Source organism: Ochotona princeps, chromosome 26 (assembly GCF_030435755.1).
Source record: "Ochotona princeps isolate mOchPri1 chromosome 26, mOchPri1.hap1, whole genome shotgun sequence".
NCBI lineage: Eukaryota > Metazoa > Chordata > Mammalia > Lagomorpha > Ochotonidae > Ochotona > Ochotona princeps.
Window position 1 is genome coordinate 22,162,166 of NC_080857.1, and position 27,616 is coordinate 22,189,781.

The 27,616-nt window shown below is 50.0% G+C and overlaps 1 protein-coding gene across 2 annotated transcripts in view; it reads right to left on the reverse strand.

The window, feature by feature from the left end:
- Positions 1-812: 812 nt before the first annotated feature.
- The window catches only part of SUSD6 (sushi domain containing 6), a 94,872-nt gene continuing 68,068 nt past the window's right edge, over positions 813-27,616 (reverse strand). For both annotated transcript variants that reach the window (XM_004584442.2, XM_058655167.1), the window contains exons 3-6: positions 7,104-7,301; positions 6,071-6,209; positions 2,134-2,561; positions 813-1,142 (exon numbers count right to left, since the gene is read on the reverse strand). In XM_004584442.2, the coding sequence (XP_004584499.2) occupies positions 1,117-1,142; positions 2,134-2,561; positions 6,071-6,209; positions 7,104-7,301 (791 nt within the window). In that variant the 3' untranslated portion in view covers positions 813-1,116. The remainder of the gene's footprint in view (positions 1,143-2,133; positions 2,562-6,070; positions 6,210-7,103; positions 7,302-27,616) is intronic.

Sequence of the window (27,616 nt, forward strand, 5' to 3'; positions counted from 1 at the left end):
AAGAGCAGCCGGCAGCAAGCCACTTCCTGGGCAGTTACTAAGGCACATGACCGTGATGAGGAGCCTCAGGACCGGGCTGGAGCTGCCTGCAGCTACCCCGGACACTCGGCATGTGCCACTGCTCCGTCACCACGAACCCAAGAGGGACAACCTGCCAGACTACCCGTGGCCAGGCAGTCCTCCTGAGGCCACTCGGCAACTCTTTTGCTGGAGGCCCTGTGGGCGGCAAGGATGGAGCCCAGGAGGTAGCCTCCCCTTACACTCCAGGGAAAAGGAGAAAACCCAGGCCAGGAAGCTTGCTGCGCAAAACAAAAGGTAAGAATTTGCATATTTGGAAGACAATTGGTATCAGCCACCTTCCTTTCCACCCTCAGGATCTCCTGGGTGCTTCTTGGAATCTCTCTACTCAAAGGGGACCAGAGCCTGCATCTCTGAGCTGGGCAGCTGGTGCTGGGGAAAATTTGACATGATTCTCCAAGTTCTGCAGCCTCAGCCAGGGGGACTGCACCACAGGAGTCAACCCAGGGCCACCCCAGGGACCCACTCCTGCCCCAGTGGGAGCCACGTGGCACTGGAGAGCTTTGCCTCTTGGATCTGCTCCTGTCAAGGGGGGCGCCAGCCCTCGCAGGAGACACGCCAGAGCCAGGCCTGGTCTCCTGGGGCAGGAGCGGCGGTGCAGCCACTAAGGCTCGTTGAGAGCAACAAGCCTGCACAGCAGGGGAACTGGACAGGGTTGGGGAAGGCACAAGTAAACATGGCGGCTCTCGGGCTGCCACCCCAGAGCTGGCTGGAGGGGCTTAGAGGCTGGGGGCTTGGGGACCGGTGGGGGGGTGGTGGTGGGGAGAGGGTGGGTTTGAGCCAGCACATTCAAATATGTCCCCACAGGTGGCAGGGCTGGGCCAGGCAAAGGGCCTATTCCCCAGTTGTGCAGCAGGCAGACAGCTGAGAGAGATCTTCCTGGAGTTTTCAGCAAGGTGGCCACAGGCCCTCAGAGCTACACAGGTGGCACTCAGGTATCCGGGTGGGGTGGCTGGAGAGTACGGAGTGCTCGAACCCACAGGACGGCGGCGGGGAGGGCAGGAAGGACCCCCGCAGTGGAGAGAGAGCTGGCAACCCTCACGCTTCTTTCAACAGTGGAATATCTGCAGGAAGACAGGGAAGCATATGGTCAGCTCAGGGGGCTCCCTACGTCACTCCTGACCCACTCCCACTGCAGCTGACACACAGCTTCAAGAAATCCGGCATCTTCTTTGCCATACACCTCCAAGAGGCCAAATGCAGCCTGCCTCTTTTCTGGGTCTTTCTGGCTCATCTTTCCCAATGTATGCACAGTGAGATGAGATGGCTCAGCCTGCTATTCAAACTCCTGGGGGTTCCCATCAGGTTCCCTCCTCTCTGGCCAGCTCGCTTCCCCTTCTTTCCTCATTCTGCTTTTCTGGCCTACAGAGCTGAGCTCCTGTCACACCTCCTGCTGAGAGCTGTCCACCTGCTGTCTGCCCTCTCTGGATTCTAGAGTCTTCATGTCAGCAGCCTTGTGCCTGCCACTCCTGCCTCCCTGTGGTCCTGTGGCTCCCAGGCAGCTCAGCCATGTCCCACGAATCACTAACCTACGTGGACTAACCTTCTGGACCCCTCTGAACTTTGACACTGACTCTACAATCCCCAGTCCCACAATTTCTGGAGGATATCCCCCTGCCCTCTGCTCCCACCTTCTCCAACTTCCCAACCCACTGATGCTCCATGCATCAGAGAGCATGTTTCCTACTAAAGAGCATCAGGCACAAAATGGGCTTTGTCAAAAATGTTTGTTCAACACACGGAACACAGCAGGGCTGCAAGGAAAAGCAGCGGAGTGGGAGAAGGGCGGCGGCCTGTGCTGAGATGCATCTTGCAGTGTGTGGCTGACGGTCCAGCGTGAAGATCTCAAAGACTGCAAACCCTCAAACCTCACAGCCTGCTCTGCTGCGTTCCTGACAGGGAGCTCACAGCCCTCCCTGGGACTACTTCAGGGCTCAAAGCTTGTCTTGTGGGCTACTACCCTTTGCCAAAAACGCAACAATGATTAGAGAGGTTCTCGATCCTTCCTCACCCACCAAGGGCCCTCACCACTCACGGTCTGCTCAGCCCACCTACCATCTGTGTACTCCTCTGACGTGAGGGATAAAAGGCTTTGTATGTCGCTGTTTTCGGAATCCACGGCTTCTTTGTGTGCCAGTCGGCTGTTCCCTGAGCCGGCCACCCAGGAGGAGGTGGTCGCCTGGTGCACCATGACTGTCTCTGAGCCTCGGGAGCCCCGGGCTTCACACAGTCCAGACTGGCCCGGGGCCTCGTCTTCTCCACCTGAGGAGGAACAGGCCCCCTGGTCCTGCAGCTGATGCTCTCTCGGTATGCTGCTCCCACTGGGCCCGGACCCTTCAGACAGCACGATCTGCACTCGGGGATCAGCCGGTGGCACGCTGTGGCCGGAGCTGCCGTACACGGCCTCCTCATACGACGGCAATGCAACCGGGACTCCATCCACCATGATGGAGACCTGTTCCCCGGAGACACCCTGGTCACGCCTGATTGGATGCAGGAGGAAAAGACAAAGGAAGAATTAAACACTCATACAGAACTATCATGACCTAGCAGCAGCCTCCCTTTTTGTGCCTTTACTCCATGTCAGGCATGTGGTAATCAGGACACTTGATCCCATTGTGACTCAGCAGAGCCGGGTAGGGTAGGGATTCACCAGGAATACACTTCAGGCCCAGAAAAGTTAAGTAACTTGCCCACAGTCCTACAGTTGATAAAGAATGGAGCAGACAGGGCCTGGTGCGGTAGACTAGCTGCTAAAGTCCTTGCTTTGCACGCGCCGGGAGCCCATAGGAGTGCCGGTTTGTGTCCTGGTGGCCCTGCTTCCCATCCAGCTCCCTGCCTGTGGCCTGGGAAAGCAGTCGAGGATGGCCCAAAGCCTTGGGACCCTGCACCCATGTGGGAGATCCAGAAGAGCTCTGGGCTCCTGGCTTCAGATCAGCTTAGCTCTGGTCCTTGCGGCCACTCCGGGAGTGAATTAATGGACAGAAGATCTTCCTCTCTGTCTTTCCTTCTCTCAGTATATCTGCCTTTCCAGTAAAAATAAATAAATCTTAAAAAAAAAAAAAAAAAGAATGGAGCTGAGATTTGAATCCAATTACACCTGCCTCCAGAGATGATTTCTCACTTCTGGGTGACAGGCACTCACACCCTGTCCTGTGCAAAGGCTCGGTGCCTTCAGACCTGGAAATGAAGCCATTCATTCTTTCAGCAGAGCTGGACAAAAAACTGAGATGCTGATGCTAGCAAGTACTTGGGAAAACACTAAAACCACGTCATTGTTCAAGTGGCTACCTTGCATGCTATAGAAATTAGATCTTCATAAAGGCATCAGACAGATAAACATTATGATCTTGAAACAGGGTACTGGACCAGAAACTGGAAGAATTTCATACTGATTCAACCACTTTGCTTGCCTATCTATCTCCTTTTTCAAAAACTGCTTAAACTATTACTGAACCCAAGAACCTGAATGCCTTGCTCCGTTCTCAGTCACTCCATTTTCTCATCAGCACAACGAACCACTGCTGTGACTTTTATGGAAATCATGGGTTTTTTTGTTTTACTAAGTTTACTACCTAAATATTCAATACCATGTTATTTTTTTAATCTTTATATAAGCTGAAAACACAGTAATATGTGTCTGGCATCTTTTACTCTATACTGTAAAAATTTTTTCACATGAGTACCTTGTTTTGCAATTACTATTGTTATATATATACACATATCACACTTTTTTTTGGTCCACTAGAAAACAAAATTAAGACTATTTAGCGTGATTCTCTTACGCACTTCTGCTTTTACATAACTGCATGTTAAATATCCCTCATCTACGATGCTTGGACCAAGCGTATTTCGGATTTCAGACTGTGTAATCTTTGCACATGCCCAACAAGACATCACATCTACAGATGGGGCTCAAGTCTAAACACAAAATTCCTTTGTCTTAGATATGCCTTACAGACCTAGCCTGAAGGTTAATTTTATTCAATTTTAGTGTTCTTACATGAGGTTAACATGGAATTTCCCACTGGTGGTGTCATGTTGGAATTTTGGATTCTGCATTTCCTGATTTGTGATGCTCAACCAGTACAGCAACACATCCCAAAACTACAGCACTAGTATGATATTATGGTGCAATGTTTCCAGACAGAGCAGAAAGTATATCCATTTCAGAAGTAGTCTGTCTTCTTCTTGGGCCAGCAAAGGCTCACCATTCCATTTTGTGGTCCTAACTCTTTCAGTTTCTTTAATCTGCAACAGTCCACAACAGTTTTTCTTTCAAGACACTGGCACTTCTCCTGGGACAGTCTAGGCCAGCTGTCTCACAGAATGCCCACAATCTGGGTTTGTCTAATTGCTTCCTCAGGATTGGACTCATACCAAGTTTTGCCAAGAACCACACAGGTGAGGCTGTGTCCTTTCAGCTCATCATAATGGCAGGTGCCTTGAGGGGTGGCCAGACTTTGTCACTGTCACTGGACTACTGTTATTTCTTCTCAAATCCTCATCCGTACTTGGGAGATAAAAATCTGCACTTTCCAGTTCCAACACTATGCATGCTTTGTAGGGGGAAGAGGTTTTACCCGGCACAGTAAGCAAGGAGTTTGGTGGGAAGTGGAGTGGCTGGAATATGAACTGGCATTCATATGGGATGCCAGCACCACAGGGCGGAGGATTAGTCTTGCACTGTCACAACAGCCATTCTATTTGGTAGAAATAACTTTCTCCCCCAGCCCACCCCCAAAAAAGCCAACACACACACACACACTTCTACTGGGGCTGGCACTGTAGCACAGCAAGCAGAGCCATGGCTGCTATACTTCTAATTCATCTCCCTACTATTGTGCCTAGTGAAGCAGTGAAAGATGGCCCAAGTACCTGGGCCTCTGTAACCACTTGGGAGAACGAAATGAAGCTTGTGGCTTCTGGCTCCAAATACATCCAGCTCTGAACATCACAGCCAGAACTTCCATATTTCTCTCTGCAACTCTGCCTTTCAAATAAACAAGTGATTTTAAAATATTCTATTAAAAAATAACGGCTGCTCTCTTCCCCAAAGCAAAACAAAATGTTAGGAAGCCCGGTCACCACAAGCTGCAGACATTGAAGGCAGCCGGGTCCTTGTCTGGGAATCCCATACCCGTGAACACAGCTGAGTTTGGTCGCAGTGACAGCAGTGTTCAGAGAGGGGCTGTGATGAACAAGGCGGATGGACTGTGAGAGGCAACAGGGAGCAGCCACTCTGCCCCACAGAAGCTGCGACAGCCTGAGAAAAAAGTCCACCCACAGGGATCCCCAGGGGCCAAGCAGGGGTGGCCATCTCCATGCAGGATGATTTGTGGCTAAAGCACGAAGAGAAATGTCACAGCCAGACAGGAAAAGCCACCTCTCCTCCGTGTTTTCAGTGGTGCTGTGCAGGTGCTCCCTTGCGAGAAATGCAAATGCTAGGGTCCCACTCCAAAGCAAACCGACCAGCACTGCTGGCATTTGCTTTCAGCTCCTGGGAGCTGCCTTCCACCCCAGCCAGGAGAACAGGCAGCAAATTGGGGCGTGTATACATCAGAATCACTGGGAAGAGCTTATCCAACCACAGCGTGGGCCCCAGTCCCAGAGCCTCTCATTTAACTTGTCAGAGTAAAGTCTGAAATTGTGTGTTCCCAACAAGTTCCAGCTGTTGCTGCTGCTGGAGCCCTGTTCAGAGAAACGCTGACACACAGGAAAGGCTGTGAATAGAAGTGGGTTCAAGTCTCAGCCCTGCTATCATCTAGACCAGCTATGACCTTGAGAGAATGGTCTAAAAATTCCTCTCAGCCACGGCTCCTATGAGGAGTGAGACAACGCAGGCACAGCAGCAAGTGCAGTGCCCAAAGTTTAACATGGGGCAGGGTCTACCCTTTGCTGTGCACACACTGAGCAACAGAGGCCAGCAGGCCACCGGCAACCCTGGCCATCAAAAACGCTGCTCCCACAGTAGCACTGGCACCAGACTCACCTGCTGTGATGAAAAGACTTCAGCTTCGGCTGCAGCAGCACGAACAGCACCACGAGGAGGAGGATCAGGGCCACGGAGCTGGCGGTGGAAGCCACGATGGACAGCGTGGGGACCCCAAGGGACGCGTGCGTGTCTTTCTCTGTGGGAAAAGCCATCATCAGACTCCTTTGGCAACCCAAGGTCCTGCAGTTGATCCATCACCCAGCGACAGGCCACTGGGCTGCCTCAGGACGGACAGCATGTTGTGGCAAGGACATTCAAGGAGCCCCTGAAGGGGACTGTCCCTTACCCTGGCTCATGTAAGCCCAAACAGCCTCCCTTTGTAAACCACACTGGCATAGCCTCTGGAGGAGGCTGGAACATCACTCACAGAGTCACACACCCCCTCCACCTGAAGTCCTCTGTGCACTGCTCCCTGTGCGGCAGCCCAGGCCATGATAGGGCCCCGACCTCACACAGTTTCAGCTGGACACTTGGCCCAGTCACCACACTTCTCTGGGATGCCATGGGTTAAACTCATTCCAGGCTCCAAGTCGGAGTGTGAGGCACACAGGAAGCTCCAGGACACACTCTTTCCTGCAGGCAGCTGGACATTCCTGCCAGGCAAGACGGGAGGAGGCAGAAGGAAGAGAGCGCTGCTGTGCAGCTGGCCTGTGGCTCCACAACAAAGCAGTCCGTCTCCATTCAAGGAAAAACAAAACCGCGGTGGCACCAGACAAGGTGTTGGCATTGTGCACATTGTGTTAGCAGAACATGGTCAAGGGTCACCAGCACTCGGCGAGGCAAACAAGAGACCATGAACATCAAAGGGGCTTTGCAGAGCAGGGCCGAGGCCTTACAAAGCCAAGGACTCTCTCGGGCTCTCTGTGAAGCGTAGCAGGACACGCACCAGCAGCCCCAGAGACAGAGACCCTCAAAGGAGGAGGAGCTGCAGGAAGTCAAACGGCACAGGGTTGGGGGGTGGGGAGCACATGCCACACCCCGGGGGTAAAGGAACCAGAACCCTGCACCCCTTCTCTTCTGCCACACTGACCCTCATTGAGACGGCAGCTAATGTCCATGGCCGGCTTCCACTCGCCATTCTTACACGTCAGGTACTTGTAATCGCCCTTCAACATGTAGCCTTCAGCACACTGGTACTCAATGACGCTGCCTGCTGTCAGGAGCTCTCTGCAGGGCCGGGGGTGGCAGATGTAGCCTCCATTCTCTGGCTGCGGCGGCAGGGGGCACACTGCAAAGACAGAGAGAAGTGGTACTGGAGGATTCCAGTGTCTCAGCAGCTCTGCACTGAAGGCCACGATGGGAAACACGTGAATGAGCAAAGGGTCAGGCCCCTGGGAAGGCTGGGGAGCAAGCCCTGGGAATCCAAGGTGCCACTGGCAGACAGGGAAGTGTGTCAGCCTGGTGGCTGGGCTGGCGTGCCACCTGCCACATACCTCCGTCGCCTTGCACCTGCCTGAAGAGAACAGCACCCAGAGCTGAGCACAGACTCTGACAAGTCTTGAACCTACAGTGATTGAGACACAATGTGTCTCAGTCCTACCAGCACAACCATGAACCCGAGAGAAGGGAAGCCAGGCGCCATTGGCCTGCCAGCAGGAAATGTTCCCCTTGTTTTCACTGTCTTTTCCAGAAAGGACTCTGTGAGCCCTCAGGCTCTGAGGGGCCCTCCAGGGAACTCCAGAACCCCCACACATCTTCCCTTTTCTGACCATCAGCCCTGCGTTGCTCACTCAGGCGGACAGCACAGTTCTAAAACTGCCCCAGCCCGGGGAGGCAGCTATCACCACTCCCTTCTCATGGTGAGGACCCTGAGGACCAGGACAGTGAAATGACCATGACCACACTTGAGGTTCAACGTCAGGCCTTCTGATTCTAACACTATGCTCTTTCTTCCAGCACATGCTGCTCCTACTCCATGAGCTGAGTGGCTCTTAAGGGGTATAGCTCATAGGGTCACTTCTGCTTAAAATCAGTCTGTCTGGGAGATGGCTAGCAGTACATGGGACCCTGGTCTGGATTAGCTGCATCCATGCTAAGCCCAAGCAGCTGCAAGGCCTCTTTATTATTATTATTATTATTTTTTATCTAGGAGGTTTTGATTTAAATAATATTTTAATAGAAAAAATAGTGGGAATAACACATGGTATAAAATTTTAAAAAATAAGGGTGCACAGTGAAAAGTAAGCCCCTCCCCTGGCCCACTGCCAACCAGGTACCCCAGCCCAAGGGCAATATATAGGCTTCTTACAGGTTCTTTCCCAGACACTCTGGGCTCAGACTGATTGAGTTCACACCAGCACAGGTGGCTCCCAGCAGCAGACATTGTGCCTGGTGGGGGGGCGGCCAGGAAAGGCGTGTCGGGAGGAAGTGGCATTTTGGAAGTGGCAGCCGAAGCAGATGCAGTGCCACAGGAAAGCGCAGGTTGGTCCAGAGACATCCAGGAGCCAAGGAGAGTGGGATCCAACCCAGCTGTCACTCAAGACAGAATCTGTCCTAAGAAGTCACGTGGAGAGCCAAGGGACCATCTCACACAGAGCCCCGACTACAGGGAGTGACACATTCAACTCAAAGGGGGAGCCACTGAAGGTTCTTGAGGAGAAACCATCATAGCAGTGAACCCCAAAGCCCACGGAGCAAGGGGCAAAGGCCTCTCAGAGGGACTTCAAGAGCTTAGCTGCCCCGGCAGAGTCAAATAAACTCAGCACAAAAATTCTCTTGTGTTTATCGATAAAGCTCACACAAAGGAAATAGGCCCACATGTCTGTTCAGCATCATATGTTGCTGCAGGTTCATGAGAGCAAATAAGCAGGCCTTACAAGGAAGAGCTAGGGGCTGGTGTGGCACAGAGGGTCAAGCCATTGCCTGGGAGTGCTGGCTCAAGTTCTGGCTGACTACTTCCGATCCAGCTCCCTGCTAATGCTCCTGGGAAAGCAGTGGAAGGAAGCTGGTCCAAGAGCTTGGATACCTGTCATCCAAGTAGGAGACTTGGATGAAGCTCCTGACTACTGGCTTTGGCCTGGCCCAACCCCAACAACTGGGGCCATTTGGGGTGTGAACCAACAGATGTGGAAGTTATCTGTCTCTCCAACTCAGAGCAATTTTGCATTTCAAATAAATAAATAAAAATGATTTAAAAAAATTTTAAGAAGATGATGTGGGACTAAACAAGGTCATTCTAAAGCCCAGGAGCATACGCGTATGCATGTGCACATTAACAGGAAAGGGAAGACACTGGAACCCACACAGCCAATAAATCACCTGGTAGCTTCCAGAAGCCACTGTCGCAAGCCGGAGGCTGACATCATATGAACATGGGGTTCTCTCTGACAACTGCAGGCCTGGAGGAATTCCAGGCTCTACTCTTAACCGGGAAGATACTGGGCTCATTTGATTATGCAGTGCTACATAATTTGAAAATGAGAGGAAGGCCAGGCAGATCACAATTTAATCAGTGTTCTTGAGCTTCCTGTCTGTGCGTCATTGTCTCCCCCACCACATGGGCCTCCACAGAGCTGAGGGCACAGCAAGGTGATGCTTGTGCCTGGAGCAGGGCCTGGCTCACAGCAGGCTCTCCATGAAGTCCATCTACACAGCTGGAGGGAATGCAGATGGCACGGAGGCAGAGCAGCTGGCAGGAGCTTGCACTGTAGGGTCACTCCAGTTCAATACCTCCACAAACCCACAAGAAGCCTCATCGACTCTGCTCCTTCAACAGCTCTGCTTTGGTCCTTACAGGGGCCAGCCTCTCAGGAGGGAGAGGCAAACAAAGCACCACACACTTCCAACGTTGGGAGGGTATGAAGACCAGCAGTGATTTCCCAATCCTCAAAGGGGGTTAGAGCAGGAGAGGCAGACACTGAGACACCACGGTACTCTTGCAGCAGGTGTTTAGCCAAGGACACCCATAGCCCAGAGTACCTGGGTTCCATGCCTGGCTCCAGCTCCCCACTAAGGTAGACCTAGGAGGAGCAGTGATGGCTCAAATAGTGGGGTTCCTGCTAACCACACTAGAGGCCTAGGTTGAGTTCTCGGCCCCCCGCTTTGGCCTGGACCCACGGTTGTGGGCATCTTAACGGTCTTGCTATCTGTCTCATTCTGTTTCTCAAACAAATAACAAATAAATATAATACTATGACATTCTACAGATTCAACAAGGAAGCTTTCTAGCTGATGAAGAGTTATTAAGAAAACACTACATCCTAAGCATCGTACCTGAGGGCTTCAGAAACTGGGTCATGAGTTTACTCCCAGTTTGAAACAGCTGTAAACTAAAATATTGATACAGTAGCATTTAGGACATGGGGATACAGCAAGACTCACAGAAACAGGTGCTTAAGCAAAGTTCTGAAAGCAAGGATGGCCAAAGTGCTTTCCTGGGACTGCAGGGTAGAAGCAAGAGGGTCCCCGAAAACCAACATACTGAGGCAGCTGCAACCTCATAGCACCTCAAGGCAGGGTTGTAAGTGTTCTTGTTTAGTTATAATCCTACCAGTCACAGCAGGCCCTCTCCACAGAGGTCAAAGGTTACAACATAGATGACACACACTATACAACCCACTCTAACGTTATCAACGAAGTAAGCATCACGTATGACATAAACTGCTCACATGAGCATTTTTCGATTAGCCTGAGGTGTCTCTTTGGGGCAGAGTTGATCTTACTCTTCTGCCAACCAGAAAAGGGCAAGAGACCAGGGTAAAGAAGAGAGATGGGAACAAACGGAAATCAAGCACCTAGCACAGAGCTATTCAACAGAATCATAATATGGCCACAGATGGACTTATTAAAAGGGCAAAAAGAGTGGACTGTACTTGGCACAGCAGGTTAAGTGGCTGCTTAAGACTCAGGGCATGCTTAGGTCTGAGCCTCGGTTCTGCTCCTGATTTTAGTTTCATGCTAATAATGTACCTCCCGGGCAAGGTCCCTGCTACCCACACAGCAGACTTGGATAAGCTGCCAGCTCCTGACGCTGCCCTGGCCTATTCCCAGCTGCCGTGGACATTTGGGGAATAACAGTGGTGGAGATCTCTCTCTCTACTTTTTAAGAAAACAAACTAATCTGTGTTAAAGCTGCTGGCCTGACTCCCTCTGCAGCCACGTTGGATGTGATTTCAGCACAGGGTGTGAGGGCTCGAGGACGAGTTAAGGGAGCTTCAGCAGAAGCGGGAAAGCAGGCAAGATCCAGTTCCCTAGGAAAACACCAGGGTTGCTTGCATCCGCGACCCTCTGTCTTTCCAACGCGCCCACTCAGTCCAACGTCTACAAGAAGCTGCAGTGGGAGGGATATGAGATGGTTTCTCAGGCCACTTGCAACCTTCCTCTCCTATGAGACAAACCTTCCTAGCAGTCAGACAGGAAGCCCATTGTCCGGCCCCATCCCTTTTCTCATGAGAACTTCCCACAGACTGGGAATGCCAGCCTGCATTTTTTGGGGGGTGTGGTGCTAGAGCTGGGGGTGGGAACACAGCAGTTGGATGCTCCTGTGACTCCTCTTCCCCACTGGGATCTGATCACCCACAGAGATGGGTCTGGGTGCCTGGTTCCCTCCTCCTCCCTCTCCTCCTAGGAGAGGGGAAATGCCGGCCAGGAGCCTGGGAGCCAAACAGAGGGAGAACAGTTCCTCTATTAATCCAAACATGAAAACTCCTGTCACCTGGAGGCAGCCACAAGAAGTCCTTAGTCATTCAGGAAGAATTGTTCTTTCTCCCTGGGGCCTGGAACCTGCATAGGCAGTCAGCTGGGACCTCTTCCATGATGGTGCCAAAGTTCCTAGGTCCCAAGGTTACTGGGCCGCCTCCAGGAAACCGGCGCCTATTCCAGGAAACCTCCCCAGGCAGCACAAGAAAGAACAATTAGCAGTGGTTTACAGTGACCCAGCTGGGATGTAGAATCAGCCCACCAGGGGTTGTGTGTAGCTCTAACTGCCACCTGCTGCGTAGCTTCGGGAAGAGCCTCCTCTTCTCCAATTTCCCCAAAGGCATCCATCTCCCCGCCAGTCTAGCAGGCAGTTTAATCACAGTCGCCGGGGTCTAGGACCTGGTGGGGGGGTCCAGCACATACTTAGCACATGATAATCAGTCTTTGTATTCCTCATCTGTGCCCAGAAAAACACCATCTTCACTTCGCTCCCAGCCTCACCACCCCCCCCACAGAACATTCCTGCATCTGCAACACATTCCTCAGCCATCGGTCTTTTCCGCCTTTACTTACACCCACAAGCTGTCGGGGCAGGGATGTGTTGTTATGGCCCCAGCACTCAGCAGAGTAGGTGCTTTGTAGAAAACTGCCCCAATTTCCAATTTTCGGTTAATTGTCTTGTTTTTAAACCCTTCTTTGTGACTTTTGGAATGAGGTAGGGCAAAGGATTTGGCAATGGGTAGAAAAAAGGCTGCTGGCCTGGCGCAGTAGCCTAGCGGTTAAAGTCCTCGCCTTGAACGCGCCGGGATCCCATATGGGTGCTGGTTCTAATCCCGGTGGCCCCGCTTCCCATCCAACTCCCTGCCTGTGGCCTGGGAAAGCAGTCAAGGATGGTCAAAAGCCTTGGAACCCTGCACCCACGTGGGAGACCCAGAAGAGGCTCTAGGCTCCTGGCTTTGGATTGGCAATAATTCCGGCCGTTGTGGCCACATAGGGAGTGAATCAATAGACAGAAGCTTTTCTTTGTCTTTCCTCCTCTCTGTATATCTGACTTTCTAATAAAAATAAAAATAAATCTAAAAAAAAAATAAAGGCTGTTGCTGTGGGGAAGTAGGCAGCAAGGCAGAGCAGGATGTGAGCACTGTGGGGGTGGGGGACTGTCTCCTCTCCCCATGCCCCAGCTCCGGAATCGCCAGCCCCTTCCCCACTTCCCTTCTCAGATAAACAGCCTCCATATGGCCGGCCACCCTTTCACCTCCTCCTCCTGTCCTTGCTGCTCAAGGACCCAGGGAACCGGCTGGCAGCCCAGATGGGCCCTCCTCCTCCCACTGCTGGGACAGCTGCAGAAGGGGGCTGGCAGGAGACCCTCCTCCACTCAGCCACTCGATGCCAAAGCCACACCCCAATAAAGTGACCTCTAGGGCAGAACTCATAGCTGTCCCCACCTCCACAACGATGGGGTGACAGCAGAGCTTGCTCATGGATTAACCAATGCTACCACGTTTCCCTGGAGAGGGCACTGAAGGGTTCATTCAAAGTAGCTGATGTGTATTTTTCCCTCACCAGCAATCCCTCCTCCAGGTCTCCATCTCTCACCCTACCAACAGCCTAAACCTACTTGCTACTTGCTACTCTCCCCTCCCAGAATCCCCTGCCTCTGGGAGCCACAAGCAGGGGCTCTGAGAAGCCTGACGTGTTGCCCCAGGCACTGCCCACCCTCAGAGTGGTAGCTGAAGAGCAGGTGGTATTCACTTGGGTCTTGTGTAGAGCTTAAAATAGAGTTGGATTTCCATGCAGCTTCTTTTCTAATTCTAACATGTAGTAGTAACTTGTCAGAGCTTGGGGAAGGTCTCTGAATGCAAGGCTGAAATACAGGACACCCTGAAGTGAGATTTTAAGAACCCATCCCATCCTAAACCACACAGCCGTGCTGTTCCCAAGAAATCCCAAGTCTGCTCCACAGTGCCAATCCCTCCAAAGGTGCCAGCCCTGCACATCTGCCTGGGAGCAATTTTCCAGTGTTGCTCCATGTGCTGGGGAAATTGGGTGGGGGGGTAGAGGGCAGGGGAGGAGGAACAGGGAAAACTGTGTGACATTGCCAGGGCAGCAGTCACCATGTTTGCCTAGGTGAAGGGCAACGGAAACACCTGGGGGCGGGGGCGGGCTGGGAGGATACAAAGATGGCTTCTGTCCACTTCTCTTCCAGGGTTCCCTCCCAGGGCAGCAGATGGCCTATCCCTGGAGGACTGGACCCCAGAAAGCAGCTGCTCCTGGGTCCTGCTTCTAACAGCTGGGGTCACAGGTCCTCTGTGCTCAAGCTGAATGCCAGAAATCAATGGGTCCCATTGTGCCTGCATACAGAGATCTCCGGGCCAGGCACATGCCCTGTGTCTGCTTGGAACGAGGAGTGGGGAAAAATTAACACTGCATACTTTGACAGACCATCCTTGCAAATTCATGCAGAGTATTACAAAATCCACTTTTATTGAAGTCATCTGGACTTTGTTGGGAAGCTATGTAAGCTGCGAATTATTTGGGAGATAAGCACATGCCCATAAAGGGATGTGGAAATAAGAAGGGCACATCATGATAAGAGAAAAGGCACTATGTGCTGTCCACTTCTTCCTGCCCAAATTTCTACCTGCCAGCCCACAACCTGGCTAGATGTTCCACATATTCTACAAAAATCCACACAATGATGTGTGTGCACACAGAGGAGTGCAAGTGTATGATTACATAATTAGGCGCATTAAAGCATTTGTACTGTTGAGTCTCCAAGCCTCTCCACATAGGCCCTCCACCAAAGTTGAAAGGGGAAAAGGGAAATAGAAAATAAAGCATTTAATTGCAATCTTCCACAAAGCCAGACATCCCCAGCTGGTGCCACAGCTGAATGCTCTTAATTAACATGTTGTAACAGCAAGTATGAAAGACAGTGTACGCTTATCAACTCCACGGCGCAGCCAGCCAGGCATGGGAGAGGCCCGCGATGTTCTGTCGTGAGAGATGCTGTCTTTCCCCAGTGTAACAGTACCTTTGTAGGATACTGCTTAGTTTTTCTAAAACTCTCTGTTGTTAATTACCAAGTGAGGAACTGAATGAAACTGGAGAAATTTGAGAAAGTTCAGTCTAGGAGCTGGCTCACTTTGGGCTGGTTATTTTCTTTTCAAATTCCTCAAATCTGGGGCTAGCAAGGTTTGAGCATGGCAAATTTTTACATAAAAGCCCAACTGACAGCTTAAAACCATGTAAGTTAAAAGTACCTAAATGGAATAACGATGACAGGAATTAGCATATAAATGAGCCAACATGGGGGGAAGGGCATTAACACATGGAACGCTGAGGTCAACACACAATGTGTTCCATAGAAACAGGCTCTGGCTGCTCTGGAAGGGCCTTTTTCACCAACATAGATGTTTTTGTCTTTGCAAGGCCATAGTCACACCTGACCTGCTATAGGTACTCCCCCCCACAGCCTAGATGGGGCCCTCGTGGTGAAATAATAGCTTGACATGGTATAAAAGGGTTCTATTTCCAGAGACCCCAAAAAGATCACTAAATGCCCAAGTGAATCCCAACAATCTAATGAGGGCTTTGTGGATTTAATTCGTGAGAGCTGCCAGTCAAGGGCTGTCCCGCTGACATCCCCCCTTGCAGCACAATCTCATATTTACACCAACTTTAGAGGCCCTGCCCTCTCTGTGACTACCATCCATTTATCATCCTTTTACAGTGCACCAGACTCCAGGCTGTGCCTACAATGAATGTTTAGAAGGACACTCCCTGGCCTTGCTTCAGAACCATTTCATAGGATATCAAATCCAGATTCCTCATCCCTCACTCAACTAGCCCCAAAGTCCCAGAATTATTTTGGTGAACCTGTAAGAAGTGACTCGAACAGTAACTTTGAGACTGACCCCACCATCCTGGACTCAGCGCTATTCTGAATGCCTGCTTACCCAGAACTACCTTCATTCCCTAGTTCTCAATCCCCTTGAATATCTGCTTACCCAACACTACCGTAAATCCCCTAGGTCTCGGCCCCCTTAAGGCCCATTTGTCTAAGTAAGCTTAGTGACCTTCAGGTTCAAACCTGAGGCCCTGCTCCATCAATGCCCTGAGGCATTTATCCACCTCCAGCCGCACCTGCCAATCCCTGAGCCCACATTCCCCACACCTCACCTCTAGGATATAAAGATCCCTCTGCCCTTTGTTCTTTCTGTCTCCTCCAGCTCTCTGTCTCTGCTCTGGCTTTCACCCAGCCCCTGGCTATCTCCCCTGCTGAAATAAAGACCTCCTTGAGTGACTCACTGTGTCTGGCTTTTGGGTTTGGGGGGCATGGGAAGGTAACAGAACCCAGAGGAGACACAGTTTAAGGTAGGCCCACATACACATGAACTATGTCCAGGCACTCAGCAAAAACCATCCAGAGCCCAGAGGTTTGCACTGCACCGCACAGTGTGCAGTGTAGCCCATCAGCACCTGCACAAGCCTGCTGCTGACGATGAAAGCTCCCCTGGGTTTCCCTGGCCTTGCTGCCTTATTGATAGAAAAGACTTGTCAAATAGGCAATCAGGGCCCTGAAGGATCTTTACAGGTGCATTCAGCCAGAACCTGCAGTATAATAATGGGCACAATAGCTACTTTCCAACTGGAAGCAACCCAACCTACGGGACCAGTGTGCCTTACCTACAGACACATGGAGTTGACTGACACATGCAGATGATCTGCTCCACGCTGATCCAACTGCAGCCCTTCACTGCAGCCAACCACCCATCCCACAGGATCCAAAAGCTGCAGTGCAACGCTGGGTGAGCTGCTGCCTCCATCAATCCTCCCAGGGCCCTTCAGTGTTCCCATTTCAGAAGAACAGAAAGAAAGCAAAAAGGAAAACTCTTGTCGAATGGGCAGAGCCATTCAGCCCATCCTATACTGTGGGTACCCCACCAACACAACCACAATACTTGATGCACCAGGAACTAGAAACAGAGGTCTCGAGAAAAGGGGAAGAAGGCCCCGATCTGAGAGCAGTGGCTTAGGGTGAAAACTGCTGGAGACTCAAGGCTGCAAGCTCAGTGTTCCTCTTAACACTTCTGCCCCAAACTCCTTGATAGAGAGAGCCAAGACTGGCTATGGAACCTCAGTCTGCCCTGTATCGCACAGGCTGGGCTGATTCCCCAAAAAGGAACTGCTCACTTCACCAAGGCAGTAAGGCCAGGCCATGGCAGGTCTGCTGGGAGCGGCAGACCCAGCCCAGGCACAGCAGCTAGAATTGAAACCATTATTCATTCTGATTATGAAGTGAACTGGGCAATATCCCCTTTGGCAACCATCAACTTTCTCCACTTCTACTGGAAATTAAAACCTTGTGGGATCAGCACGACATGCCTGTGCTTGTTGGCTCCCACTGACACAATCTCTTTCAATAAAACTTCTTTTTGCGATTTCATCGAGTAACTACTACATTGATACACTATTAAGAATATTTTTTGAAGGATCATCTTTCCTTTTACTTAAAAATCTGAACTTATTCAGGATTTTTCCTTTACATCCTGTATAGGGGCACATGGCACAGTGAAAAGCAATACACCCAACCCAGGGTTTGAGGAAATAGCCAATTAGGTGTGTGGTGACTCTGTCATCTGACAATGATCCCTGGCCAACCTCCTTCTGAAATGACCAGCAGAGGCTTGATACTGCTGCACGCTGACCCCACTGGGCCCTCCAGGGGACAGCATGTACGCTGGGGGCAGGCCCTGGTCAAACCCTTATTCAGGGTGCTGCCTCTGATGGATCGTAATCAGCCAGCAATGTCCTCAGGTTCCAGGTATGTCCCCTGTGGGGGAGCTGCAGCAGAGGCCACCAACCTTACCCGTGACAAAAGCATCCACCTTCTATCAGACCACTCCTCCTTGCCGGTCACTGGCTGCCTTCCAACCTCTAGACAGAGCTGGGGCTCCCTCCTGAGACACATCCCAGTTCACCCTCCCGGGCTGGTTCTTCCCTTCAAACATTTTTCCCCATGATTATTTCTGGTTATACAACTTCCAAAACCTGCCACTTTCTTCCCACAAGTCTCACTGCTCCTCTTACAGACAAGTCTCCACACTTTGGCTTGTTCCACTTCTCCCACATTGACATGCCACCAGGCTGGTTTCAGCTCAGCCTCCAGGTTCCTCTCAACTCCTGCTACTTTCCATCTCCCCCAGCAGCCTGTAGACCCCCTCTCATCAACTCAGCCCACGGTGGAAGCCGGCCTGTCCTCAGTACTCTCTTCTTCTTTGAACCCATGTCTATAGTTTCATATCACTTTGCTCAGTGTCCCTAAGAGGGAGTTGATCCTGTCCCCTGGGGTACCCTGAGCTCCTCAAAAGCAGAAAGTACGCACCTTCACCCTTCCTGGCTCAGTAGGCACTAGACAATGATTTCTGAGTCAGCGGTCTGATACCTCCCACAACATGCACAAGCTAAATGCTTAAAACAGTCCCAGCAACTGCTTTCCCGGGAGATGCTCCTCCCTGCACCGACTCCTGACCCAGTCTTGGCAAACAGACTTTTGCCTGCAGCCAGCCAGCATTCCAGCTTGCATCAAAGCATCAAACAAAGGATTGCACAACACCCCCATGCCCCTGCAGGCTCTGAAGCTCTTCAAGGGCATGCCGTCTAAACAAGAGGTAAAGCCTATTTTGGGGAAGTGATGAAGCAATTTCCCATAAGAGACCCGAAAAAAATTCCCCAAGTGCAATTAAAAAAAAAAAAAAAAAAAAGTCTTCTTGGAAACAATACAAAACAGCTTCCCTATCAGGACAGAGAGAAAGAGCCTACATATCCAGGCTCCTGAGTTTGGCAAAGCCTGTTGCAGAAGGAATGGGAGAGCTGGGCCTGTGGGGGTCAGGTGGTAACTCCTCAAGGCTGGATATGGAGCTCCACGTAGTACTCAGAGTTCCAGGCCCAAGCACATGCTTCCACTGATCTTGCCCAATGTGCCACCACGACCTTACCCTCGATGTTCCCTTTCTCCCTCACATGCACATCTTAAACAACAGATGGCATCCAAGAACTTGGGCACACACGCAATGATATTTTAGATACACCACAGCACTTGCTATTTGCTTTTTTACAGATTTATTTATTTTTACTGCAAAATCAGACACACTGAGAGGAGAGACAGAGAGGAAGATCCTCTGTCCATTGATTCACTTTCCAAGTGATCACAACAGCTGCAGCTGAGCCAAGCCGAAGCCGGGAGCCAAGAGCCTCCTCCAGGTCTCCCACAAAGGTGCAGAGTCCCAAGGTTTTGGGCAGCCCTCAACTGCTTTTGCAGGCCACAAGCAGGAAGCTGGATGGGAAGCAGGGCTGCTGGGATTAGAACTGGCGCCCTTATGGGATCCTGGTGTGTTCAAGGCGAGGACTTTAGCCGCTAGGCTATGGCACTGGGCCATATTTTAAAAGAACCATGGCGCGGGCCTGGAGTGATAGCCTAGTGGTTAAATCCCTGGCTTGTATCTGCCAGGATCCCATACAGGTGCCAGTTCATATCCCAGCTGCTCCACTTCCTATCCAGTTCCCTGCTTGTGGCCTGGGAAAGCAGTGGAGGACGGCCCAAAGCCTTACGACCCTGCATCTGTGAGGGAGACTTGGGAGAGGCTGCTGGCTCCTGACTTCAGATCAGCTTAGCTCTGACTGTTGCTGCCACTTGGGGAGTGAACCAGTAGATGCAAGATCTTTCTGTTTCTCCTCTCTGTAAATCTGTCTTTCCAATAAAAGTAAAATAAATGTTAATAAATAAGTAAATAAAAAGAAGAAGGGTTGTTATGGCATAGCTAGTAAAGCCTCTTCCTGCAACACTGACGTTCTATACAGACATCTATCCAGTAGTTAAGATTCCTATATCCCACATTTGAGCACCTGAATCTAATTCCTAACTCTGACAAGGGTGATGGCACAAGTACACCAGCTTTCTGCCACCCAAGTGGGAGACCCTGTTCCCTGCACCTCAAATGTTATCCCATTTGTCTGCCCATGGCTTCAGGCATTGCAGGCACGTGGGGAGCAAATGAATAGATGGGAGTTCTTTTTTTTTTTTTTTTTTTTTTAAAAAAAGAGATGTATTTATTTTTATTGCAAAGTCAGATATATAGAAAGGAGGAGAGACAGAGAGGAAGATCTTCCGTCCGATGATTCACTCCCCAAGTGACCGCAATGGCCGGTGCTGCACTGTGGATGGGAGTTTTATCTATCCATATTTCAGTCTATCTCCCAAACAAATTAAATTTTAAAAAGAAAAGTATGCTACCTGGATTCACCTGCGTGTCTAACGGGTCTCTGGAGAGAAGAGGAGGCAGGTGACTGGATGTGGCCGAATGAGACCATTGTGTTTAAAATTCTCTCCCTGAGCAAGGCATTTCTGCAGACAGCACTCATGCACTTCATGTGCCACTTTCCAAATGTGTCAGGTGTCAATTTATTACTTTCTAAGATGAACAATAAGTGAACTGCTGGGCAGGAGAAGAGGAACTAGGTGTTTCCCTCAACTGTTCAGTGCAGTCACTGTCTGAAGGCAAGATGCCACAAAGTGCCCTTCTGTGGCCAGGAAGAACTGTGCTGCACAATGGCAGGGGCCTTGTAAACAGAAGGCATGGAAATGTATCAGCTTTCTTCCTCTCGCAAAGCCACAAGGGAAACAGACCAACAGCAGCTTGAGTCTTCATCTTAGCTGGAAAGGCTGAGTCACTCTGGAGACTAAAGAAATCTTCATTTCAAGACTCATACTTGTCAGCATTTGTGGTATCAGAGACAAAAATTATCTTCTCCAGCAGACAAATGGGGAATAACATTTGAGGTGCAGGGAACAGGGCATGCAAGTTGCTGGGGCACACACCATGGACAACCTACCAGGGAATGGTGAGACACCCGGGGAGATTCCAGGACTGAAGAAAAATAGGACAGGGAATTGGTCCGAGGAAAAGCTAAAAGCACACAGTCTGAGTATGTCACTAAGGTATATGGACCTTACCAGCTGTCCTACAAAGAACCTTGAGTTCCTTTTGTCTGGTCTCAAGCAGAGGAGTAGTATTAAGCCAAGTCTAAGATACTGAGAGTTACACTGGCAGCAGAGTGGAAGACGGATTTGTGGGGAAAGGAATGAGACAACATCACAGCCAGGTTTTCCAGTAGGGGTCTGATGAGGGATGATGAAGCCTGGGTTGCCAGCAGTGTGAGGGGGCTATCACTTACACCAAGGATGGGGAATATCCAGCCTGCGAGCCATGTATGGCCCTGTCAAGGCAACCACAGGCAGGATTCAACATGCAATAACTCCATAGCAGGCTAACTTTGAAGTTGGCAATTGTGTTTGGCCTGCAAATGATGCTATAAATTTCCCAATGAGCCTTGTAAGAAGAAGAAGAAAAAAAGATTCCCCACTCCTGATTTATAGCCTGGACTGCAGCTGCCCAGGACGACTCCCTGGGACCAAGAGCACTGGTGCCTCTCTGACAGATCTGCTGGGAACGGAAGGTGTGCAGGGGAAGCCAGTGAAGTGGGGCATGGGGGCAGAGGGGGATGGCTTGGCTTGTGGAATCCCTGTCACTGGTGGGTTCTAGGGCTATGCAAAGCCTGTGAACCCAAGGACCCAAGATCAGAGTGCCCACCACCCCAGAGAGACAGCTGCACTGTGCAAAGCCCTAGAATGGAGGGGTCTGGGGAAGGCAGGCTGCATCCCAGCCTAGCCGACCCAGCTCCAAAGAAAGGAATCTATTATGAAGGGAGCTGTGGGAACTATTTCGTTCAGGCTATGTAGGTGCTTGAGAGAAGGTGTAACGTTTAAAAGCTATTCCTAGTAGCTGAAGGGCCTGGGAAATAGCAGACACTGCCCATAAAAATACATTCAAAGCTCCAAGAAGAAAATGTGGAGCCCACCTTCATGAATTTTGGTTGAAAGAGAATGTCTTAGACAAGACAAAGAAAACACGTTCCAGAAAGGAAAACATATTAATAAAACTGACCCTGCAAAGCAGCAGCAGTTCCCCAGCTCTGCCTTCTGGTTCTGCCACACGAGGAAGTTTGTGTTACGTCTATCAACTTCACCATACTGGAAACAGAACTCAAAGGCTTAAAAATACCTATAGAGTCTTTGTGAAAACAGCAAACTGGTTAACCTTAACATCAGAGATGTCACAACAACATGTCAAGAATCCTCTCTCAAACTAAGGAAAGAATGAGGGCAGAAAAGCCAACATCAAGTGGATATTACTAGGGGAACAGTTCTGACCTTATCCAGTCCTGCAGAGGGCCTCACGAACCCCGGGAGACCACTATAAGGAGAAAGTTTGAATCTTTTACAAATCAGAGAAGAAAATAACATTTACATTGCATTTCATTTTTTAAATTTAATTTTGCTCATTTAACAAAATCAAAGACCTGTGTGTACATTATTTCTAATTTAACAGATAGATGATAGGGCCACAATATCAGTAACTGAAAAGCATATGGAAAAGCATGAATTTTCTTGCACCACTAATGGTATAAACTGATACAACCACTCCTGTGCCGCTGCCAAGTGTGCACACCAGAGAACTCTAGTACATGTACTTACAACACACATACCAGGATGTCCCTTGCAATGCTGTTTACAACACTGAAAAACTGGTGTCATCCACTAGCGAGGGAATGTTGTACAAATATCTTATTACCAACAGAACTATAAATTAGGACCCGGTGTAGTGGTTTAGCAATTAAAATCCTTGCTTTAAACACGCCAGGATCCCATATGGATGCCAGCTCTAATCCCGGCAGCTCCACTTCCCACCCAGCTCCCTGCTTGTGGCCTGGGAAAGCAGTAGAGGGCTGCCCAAAGCCTTGGGACCGTGTACCCAGGTAGGAGACCTGAAGGAAGTTCCTGGCTCCTGGCTTCAAATCGGCTTGGTTGCAGCCATTGCAGTCACTTGGGGAGTGAATCATCGGACAGAAGAGCCTCCTCACTGTCTCTCCTCCTCTCTGTACATCTGACTTTGCAATAAAAATAAATACTTTTTAAAAAAAGAACTAAATTATACCTGTAATTCTTCATTTACAGTATTTCACAATAACTCAAAACTAAAGCATATAATTTCTAACACAGTATTTGGAAATATGATAACTACCTTTTCAATCTTCACCACCACTGTGGATCTCATTTGGCCTCAAAAGGCAGATAGAAATAGATTTGAGTTTGCCAAATCCTCAGGCAGCCCTGTCTCTACCTCCTCAGTAACTGAACCCACCTCGAAAACAACTCACCTGAAAGCCTCACTAATAAACAGAACCTGTAACAACACTTTTCTTAAAAGTCAGTCATGTAACTGCAAGCAGACCAACAACTTTTAGAAGCTTTTGGCTTTATTGTCCCCAGTACCCCCAAGTTGACAGTGCCTAGCGTGGTGGCTCAATTGGCTAATCCTTCCCCTTCAAATGCAGGGATTCCATATGGGCACAGCATGTTCCGGCTGCTCCACTTCCCATCCAGCTCACTGCTTGTGGCCTGGGAAAGCAGTGGAGGATGGTCCAAACCCTTGGGACCCTACACCTGCATGGGAAACTCCAAAGAAACTCCTTGGCTTCAGATCAGATCAGATCATCTCATCTCTGGTTGTTGCGGCCATTTGGGAGTGAACCAGAGGATGGAAGATCTTTCTCTGCTGCTGCTTCTCTCCATACATCTGCCTTTTCAAGAAAAATAAATTGATCTTTAAAAAACAACAACAAAGTCAATCTGACAGTCTGACTGACCTGGCTGCTCTCAGAATGAATTTAATTGACTGAAAATATTTTACTATATGTTCCTCCAACTCCTCCTCAGTTTCACCCTAAATATTAAGCTCAAGGTAGAATTTATGTGATTTCCATTCCCAGATCCTAGACCCCCTCAACATGGACAACAGCCACAATGCTCTGGTTTGCAGGGTTCCCCAAAGTGTGGGCCACCCTCACCTTTGGTAAAGGAATGATGGGGCAGCAGAGTAAACACGGTCTGACTCTGGAAATGAACAAATGAAATCTGTATCCTTGGTTGCTTCTCTTCAAAAAGGAGAACTGCAGGCTAGGAGGCTGGTACACAGTATTGAAAAATATTTTCAAGAATGCAACTTAGAAGTAGCATTTGATGCACTGATTAAGCAGTCACTTAGGCACGCATCCCACACGACAGTGCCTGGGTTCAAGTCCTGGCTCCACTTCTGGTTCTAGTTTCCTGCTAATGCACATCCTGGGAGGCAGAAAATAAAGCCTAATGTACTTGGGCCCCTGGCACCCACAATGAAAGACCCAGAAGGAGTTCCAGGCTCCTTTGGCTTGGCCCAGCTATGGTTGTTGTGGGCATTTAGAGATGAACCCATGGATGGAAGAGCTCTATTACCCACCACACACATTCTTTTTGAACAAATACAAATACAAATGAAAACAAAACAAGGAGAATTGACTGCTGGGCTACACAGTTTGGATCTACTAAATGGTCCTTTGTGGTTGGGGCATGGGACTTCATAAAAGCACAGTTAATATTGGAGAAGCATCACACCACAGGATGCTGCGGGGCCAAGTATGATGATGAAACTAAACGTCACCACCTTTCTGTATCCCAATACTATGTCAAGTACTAAACCAAACCCCCTTCCCAGCTCTGCCTTGTTTAGGTTCCTGCCTTCCCAGCAGGCTTCATATAAGTCTCCACTCTTCTGGAAACCTTCCTAGACAGACTAAGTACCTGAACCTCTGGAGAGCAATTAAGATATACTCTATCTTTTCCCCTAACTAGACTGTAAGGCTCTTGCTTCATGGAAGAGACCCAGTGCATACATAATGGGCTCCTAACACTTCACTGGTTGAGCAATACGAAAGACCGCAGCATGGGAAATCAGTGCTCAAAAAAAAAAGTAGTACAAAAGAGAATTTGATCTGTAACATATAGCTCTTCAGCAGCTACAATAGGTTGATCACGAGCAAAAATGCCAAAGGTATCTTCTGTCAAATGCCAGCAGTGATTAGCTGTCAGAGCCACTGCTACCTGTTACTTCTTTGATCTCAAGAGGTAATTTTATTATTTATTCCTCATCAGGGCAAATAACCGAAAAGCACAGGAACGGTAACCATAAAAGTACACAGAGAAATAAAGTTTCAGAGCCTACAGGTCCCTAAGGTCTGCATGTAGCTACCACCTACCCTGCTGGACTCCCCTCTCTCTGAGCCTCTGCACCTCCACCAGGGCTGGGAAGCGGTGCCAGGGACACACCTAGTCACTACAGCAGCACCTGGCACAGTCCAGAAGGTCTATACATCTTGACAACAGAAATGAATAAAGTGAAGTTGCATACATATTGCCTGGAACAGGAGAATACTCTCCAGGGAACTCCCTCCCACTGCACACCAGGAACCAGGCAGTTTTACAGGTACAAGATGAGCAAGACTGAGGCCCCCAGATGGGTGTGAACTCAAAGACAACAACAATTCCAGGTTCTGTAAATATGTCCAAGCTAGTCATTAAGATCATCTTCAAGCCTTTCTTCCAATAAATGAAAAAACAGAGGGCAGTAGCCAGCTGCCTCACATTAAAGCAGTGGTGAGGAAATGAGAAACAGAGTCAGGATTTCCAATTACAACTAATAGGGGGGTGTTCAGAAAGGAGGAAATTAGTGGAATCATCAAAAGGCGGGTGATTTTTCTTGAAGTGAATTAAACCAGCCTCAGTCTGTCTTTGTTTCAACAGGGGCCTGAGGCTAGTCAGTGCTTGAGCTGTCTGAACATTGCTCAGGCTGGCTCAGAGGGGCTAAGTGACAATTCACCAGGTTTGGGAACTCTCTCTTTAGCCCCTTCAGACAAACTGGGAGGCCATACAATGGTTCTGAGGCAGGGTGTGCTGGCTCCCCCAGGCCAGGAGTCCTTTCGCTTTGCCAATAGAAGCACTGCCTGGCAGTGCAGGGTGAAATGCAAGAACAGCAAACTCTCAAACTCTCTTGGGACAGTGGAAACATTCTGTAATGCAAAGTTGGCCTCAACTAAGTGGGCAGACAACAGAAGGTGAGAAAACTGGGAAGCCCTTGGAGGTGCACCTCGCCAAGCTCACCAAGGTCTTCGGTGGTCATCTTGTGTACCCTCCAACTCCTAAGCACTCAACACACAGGGCCAGCTCCACCAGAGTGCTGAGCAGTTACAGTGAGTACTACCCAGGGAAAGGGAAGCGGGGAAAAATGGAAGGGCAACAGCAGACAAAAACTACAGGACCAAGTTAAGAAGACAGGAGAAATGGAAGACAAGACAATGTGGTACTTGGGATATGACACTCCATACTGGTCCATCTACCCAGCACTTGAACAGCCCTGCCACAAGTCAAGTACTGTGTCAGGTGGCAGGGAATAAGAGATAATAACCCTGAGCTTCCTGGAAACTGCCACCATCAGCCTACGGAGCCTGGGGGTGAGCAGGGATGATCTTGACGGCAGAGGTGCTGTGCCGTTCCTGTCTGCAGAGGGTGTCACAGAGGCAGAGCACACCTGCAGAAGGCAAAGACTCCAAAAGTTACCCTTTCTGATGACCAAACTTCTAAATTTCACTTTGGGCAAACCAGACTTGGGATGGGATTCTGACTCACCATTGCTTACCAACAGAGTTCTCATACGCAGGAAAACAATAACAAAACCAGAAAACTAGCAAACAAGCAAGCAAGAGAAAGAGCTCCTGCGCCTGGGGAGGAGGCTATTGAGCGAAGCACTGGAGGAACCAGGAAATTTAAGCTCCAGAAGGAGTCTAGACAGCTAATCCAGCCTTCACGCCACCCTTGAGCAAAGCAAGATGTGCCTTTGGCTACAGATCCTAAGGAGCAGGTCTAGGGCACTAGGACCTCAGAGGCCAGCCAAGGCAGGTGTCCTGCAATGAAGGCTCTTAGAGCTCATTGCCACCCCAGGGGACAAGCACAGAGAGAAGTGGAGTGGGGAGGAGTCCACAGCAGGGCCAGCCACTCTGCCGGATAGCCTTTAGGGAGGGACCAGCCCAGCTTGGAGACGGGAAGAGACTGACCGGCCAGCAGCCTCCCTTAGTCCTTTAACCTTCTGCCAATCTGAGAATTACCTGGATCCATCCGTTGCAGTCTACTTCTGAATTAACTCTCCCCACAAAGGATTCAAGATCTCTCCACTCCTCTTGCACCTGACTGAAATTTGCTCTAAAAAGGGTCACAGGCAGACTTATTCACCCCAAGTACAAATCGGCATTCTCAATGTATGGTCTCCAGGCCAGCTGCCAAGGTTTTCTTTAAAGACTGTGAAACCTCCTTCCGGAGCCACTGAGTCAGAAGCTCTAGGGGGCCAGTCCGGCCATCTGTGTTTCAGCCCTCCCAGGGACTTGAATGTCTGTTCAGAGGACCTGTGAGGTCTGGCCTGTTGGCTCCCTCCCAAGTATGCGCCTCTTCAATGTGCCCTCCAGAATTTCATGCCTGGGGGCCCACAGAGCTTCCACAGGTGGAAGGAGGAGCTTTCCAGCTCAGCACATCCCAGGTTCGTGGCCTTGAGAAGAGAGAACACAACCCAAGACAGAACTGTTCCTTGAGGCCTGACACAGACCAGGAGGCACAGGCATGGGGTCCTGATGATGGTTTCCCCAGGAATGCAAACAAAACAGGACTTACCCACAGCAGCTTTCAGAGGGACCACGGCAGGCCTGGATGTCTCCCTGCACGGAGGCTTGGCACAAGACCAATCTGCCCAGATCCCATCCCACCAAACTGAGTTGTAGTACTTGTTCTGCAGCAAAACTAGCCTGGGCAAGCCAAACACTTGGGTCTGTGGGAGGGGGTTCTGAAGCCTTTGCCAGGGGAGGAGAGTTTCCTGATAATTCCTGGTACATGTCCAAGCAGACAATGGGCACCGAATCACAAAGCTG